The sequence below is a fragment of the Plasmodium reichenowi genome, chromosome 10 (genome assembly GCF_001601855.1).
Source record: "Plasmodium reichenowi strain SY57 chromosome 10, whole genome shotgun sequence".
NCBI lineage: Eukaryota > Apicomplexa > Aconoidasida > Haemosporida > Plasmodiidae > Plasmodium > Plasmodium reichenowi.
Genome location: NC_033655.1, coordinates 964934 through 969902, shown reverse-complemented (window position 1 = coordinate 969902; position 4969 = coordinate 964934). Strand labels below are relative to the sequence as shown.

General features: G+C 25.7%; 1 protein-coding gene across 1 annotated transcript; it reads right to left on the bottom strand.

Moving 5' to 3' along the window:
- Positions 1-345: 345 nt before the first annotated feature.
- Positions 346-4854, bottom strand: PRSY57_1024200 (hypothetical protein; the record flags this gene model as incomplete). Its single annotated transcript, XM_012907831.2, has 1 exon — positions 346-4854. One exon carries the CDS (start codon positions 4852-4854, stop codon positions 346-348), a length of 4509 nt encoding a protein of 1502 aa, XP_012763285.2.
- Positions 4855-4969: the final 115 nt, after the last annotated feature.

Below are 4969 nucleotides of genomic sequence, written 5' to 3'. Positions count from 1 at the left end.
AAATCACGGTATAAACTACTAAAATAATGAAATATTAAGGATATAAAAAAAAAATTATATAAATTATAAAAACATAAATATAATATTTCATATTACTAAATTCGATATGTATATAATACAGATGATCAAAATTGTACAGAGTTATATTATATTATATTATATTATATATATATAAATATATATATATATATATTTTTATTTTAATATTTTTTATTAAATGGAAAAAATAGATATTAATTTATAAGCACACAATATAAATATATATAATATTACATATATATTTGTATGTGTCTCTTCAGCGTTTTATATTGTTTATTTTACTTTTGTTTATTTTATTTTTTTGAATTAAGAACTTAACCATGGAGCTGGTATTCCAGAAACAACAGGAATTTCTTCTCTATCTTTAAAGGATAAAACAACATCATGCTTATCACCTATTTTTTTTTTCATAACAGATGCATATACCTTTATAGCAATACTTACTAATAAAGCTAGACATACAGATATTAAACATAGTATTATAAATATAAATAATTTCTCTCTAAAATTACTTGTTACTTGATTATCTGATATTGTACCTTTTAATGAATTTCCATTTTCATTTGTACTATCATCATCATCATCATCGTCGTCGTCATTATTATCATTATTCTTTTTTTTATTATTGTTTTCATTATTTCTTTCTACATTATTTTCTACGTCTTTTATATATTCTTGTGTTTGATCACTTGAACCTTGAGCTATAATATCTGCATCTTGCTCATTCTCTTTAATATCATTATTTAAAACGTTGAATGTTCCATCGTAGAAGGGATCGTTTGGTCCATTATCATCAACATCTTTAGATTGTGAAGTTGTTTGTAAATTTTCTTTATTTAAAACGTTAAATGTTCCGTCATAAAATGGATCATTTGGTCCATTATCATCAACATCCTTAGATTGTGAAGTTGTTTGTAAATTTTCTTTATTTAAAACGTTGAACGTTCCGTCATAAAATGGATCGTTTGGTCCATTATCATCAACATCTTTAGATTGTGAAGTTGTTTGTAAATTTTCTTTATTTAAAACGTTGAACGTTCCGTCATAAAATGGATCGTTTGGTCCATTATCGTCAACATCCTTAGATTGTGAAGTTGTTTGTAAATTTTCTTTATTTAAAACGTTGAATGTTCCATCGTAGAAGGGATCATTTGGTCCATTATCGTCAACATCTTTATTTTCTTTATTTAAAACATTAAATGTTCCATCGTAAAAGGGATCGTTTGGTCCATTATCGTCAACATCTTTATTTTCTTTATTTAAAACATTAAATGTTCCATCGTAGAAGGGATCGTTTGGTCCATTATCATCAACATCTTTAGATTGTAAAGTTGTCTCTTCTTCTTCTTCCTTTTCTTCTTCCTTTTCATCTTCCTTTTCTTCTTCCCCTTCTTTTTCATCTTCTATTTCTTCTTCGTCGTCTGGAACATCGGTACTATCACTATAATAATTATTTAAGTAATCATTGGTAGTATTCTTTTCATTCGACATATTATTTTCTTTATCATTATTATTTAATATTTCCTTCGATGTTACAATATTATACATTTTACCACTGGCATATGCTTTCATTGCATTCAATCCTTTACTTAATATATCTACAACAAGATATGGATGTATATCTTGTAAGTTCAATACATTATATTTTGGATTTTCTAAAACAAAAACATTCAAAGGATATCTATATTCAGACATATCTTTTTCAGGTATATCTCTCCACAATCCAATACTTTTACATTTACAATTTGCTTGAGCCAATATAACTTCTTCAAATGTTTCTTTCATAATATCATCATGTTGTTCATATGTAGGTTCAACATAATTCATGTTCTTTAGATGAATAGCGCCACCAAATTCAAACCAGCCTCCATATTTATGATGTATAGATATATTATTAACACATCTATCTGAAATATTAGGATAATCTTCACATCTTAGATGTTTCGTAATTCCAGCAATTTCTCCAAGAATATGAGGATTTATTTTTTTATAATTCGATTTATCTGTAAGATAATTGTAAAAGGTAGCAACCGGTCGTTCAGTTGGAAAATTATCATCATGATTATCATCATGGTTATCATCATGGTTATCATCATGGTTATCATCATGATTATCATCATGATTATCATTATCATTATCATGATTATTATCATGATTATTATCATTGTTGTTGTCGTCAACAGGACAATATTTATGCTTCAAATCATCCAATAATTTTTCCAAATCTTCCATAATTTCCTTCATTTTATCACAGAAGTAATTTTTTTTGGCTTCTTCATAATTGGAACTTTTCATAAACTCATCAACAAAAAAGTTTTTGTTTAACAAGATTAAGAAGATATAACCATGTCCATTATTATTTTTATCATCATAATTAAAAATGTTATTGTTTTGTTCATTATCAACATAATAATCATCTTCATTATTTATGTTATTCAAATAATCTTCTTCTAATACCAGAGCAACATCAAAACCAGGATGTTTTCTAACAATGTTTTTAACTTGTTCAGGCCATACATTTAATAACATATTATAATAATTATTATCTTTTAACTTTTTCGTTTGTACATAAAGAAAATCACTACTGTTGTTATTGTTTCTCATGTTATTATTATTTATCATGTTATTATTATTTATCATGTTATTATTATTTATCATGTTATTATTATATATCATGTTATTATTTTTCATGCTGTTATTACTAAGCATAACATCAGACGCTTGGGCAACCTTCATGTCAGTATCTTCTTGTTTTCCATTTGAATATAATAATGCATTCATATTTTTATTATAAGTCATTATTAATTTGGCTGGGTGTGGTAATTCATGTGGTAAGACATTTAATAGATCCCATAAAAATAATTCTACAGAAAATCTCCATGGCAAAAAGGTATTTCTTGGGAAATCTCTCCATAAACCTACTACATATCCACTATGATAATCATCATGTTTTTTATTTACTAGTTCTTTAAATTCATGTATCATATGTTTTGGAATAACTTGTACTTTTTCCACATTCGTATTTTTCTCATATATATTACAATTATATCCATTAATAACCATAATACCTAAGAAATGAAACCAGCCACCATATAATTTATGCATACTAACCTTTCTTTTTTCGAAATCACCTAGATGTATAGTCTGAGTTACTCTAGATAATTCTCCTAATAAATCCATATCTAATAATCTTCTTGTAGAATCGTAAGCAAAAGAATCATCTTTAAATAAATATTGATACTGATAATTTCTAAAGAAAAATTTTTTCTTTAAATTACGAATTAAGTAATTCATGGCAAATGTAAACTTTCTTTTTACAGATAAATATTTATTATTAGAATATATAAGGTCTTGAAAAAAAAACTTATTAGCCGTTATTACAAAAATTAATGTATTTTCTGGTAATTTAATATATGCATATCGCTTCGTATCTACTAATTTATTATATTCACCTACAGTGGTTGGACTAAAATATAAACCATTTCTAAATGAAAATTCATTTTGTATCTCCTTTCTAAAATAATCTACATTATTAATAAATCGGGAATTATTCTTTCTAAATAAATTAAATATACTATTCCATGTATTATTTATATTTGATATCATATGACCATTTTGTTGCTGTTCTCTATAATCATCTTCTTTTCTTTCTTTACCATCTTGTTCTATATTATATATAGAATCATTTTCATTATTTCTAGATAATTCATCTCTTATAGAATCTTGTGATATTTTTCTCTTTCCTAACAATGATATATTATCACTGTTCTTATTTTTCTTCTCTCTATTATCTTTATTCACATGATACTCTTCATCATCATCTTCATCATCATCATCATCCTCATCTTCGTCTTCGTCTTCATCTTCGTCTTCATCATCATCATTGTTATCATCATTATTATCATCATTGTTATCATCATTATTATCATCACTATTATCATTATTATCATCATTATTATCATTATTACCATCACTTGTGCTTAACAAATCTCCTTTGTCTTCTTCCTTCATGTTCTTATTCTCCTCAACCTGCCTATTCTCCTCTTCTTCATTGACAGAAGCAATTTCCTTGTTCATCTTATCTTCAACGTCTTTCTTTATATTAGTGTCAAAGGACAAGGTGCTTACACCTTGGTCTACGTCGAAACCACTAGCTTCTTCTTTTTTATTAACGGTTATATGATCACCTTCTTGAACTTTTAAATAATATTCATCGTCTTTTTCTTCATTATCATCATCTTGTTTATTCTCTACAAATATGTTGCTATTGGTTTCGTACACATTAGTGTTATCACTAAAATGTTTTGAATCATCATCATAAGAATCCTGTTCCGATTTAACAATATCTTGTGAGTTATCCTCATCAAGTGAATCTTCTTGATTCTTTGGATTTCCTTCAAAATACATCTTATCTTCGTTATCCAGATCTTCTTCAATATTATTATTATCATCATCGTCATCATCATCATCATTATCATCCTTTTCTTCGTTATGGAGATTTTCACCATGTTGAGCGTTATCTTCGTGATGGGAATTTTCATCATCCTTATTAAAAACATCCAAACTATTCATTTCCTCATTCTCTTTATTATCTACAACATCGTCGTTCTTTATTATGTCTATATTATCAGCAGAATCCTTTCCTTGGCTATTTTCATCATTATTATTGTTTACATAATAATTATAATTATTGTTACTAAAATTATTCTTGTCGTATATTATATTGTTTAACTTTAACTCTACACGCTCAAAATTTAAAAATACAAATAATATAACCAAATTAAAAAAAACTAAAAATTTTGTTGGGATTTGCATCTTATTAAATTAAATATATTGAAAAAAAAAAGGGTACCATAAAGTAAAAAAAAAAAATTATAAAAAAGAAATAAAAAGAAAAAAAAAGGGTAAATTAAATTAAACAAAATAAAGT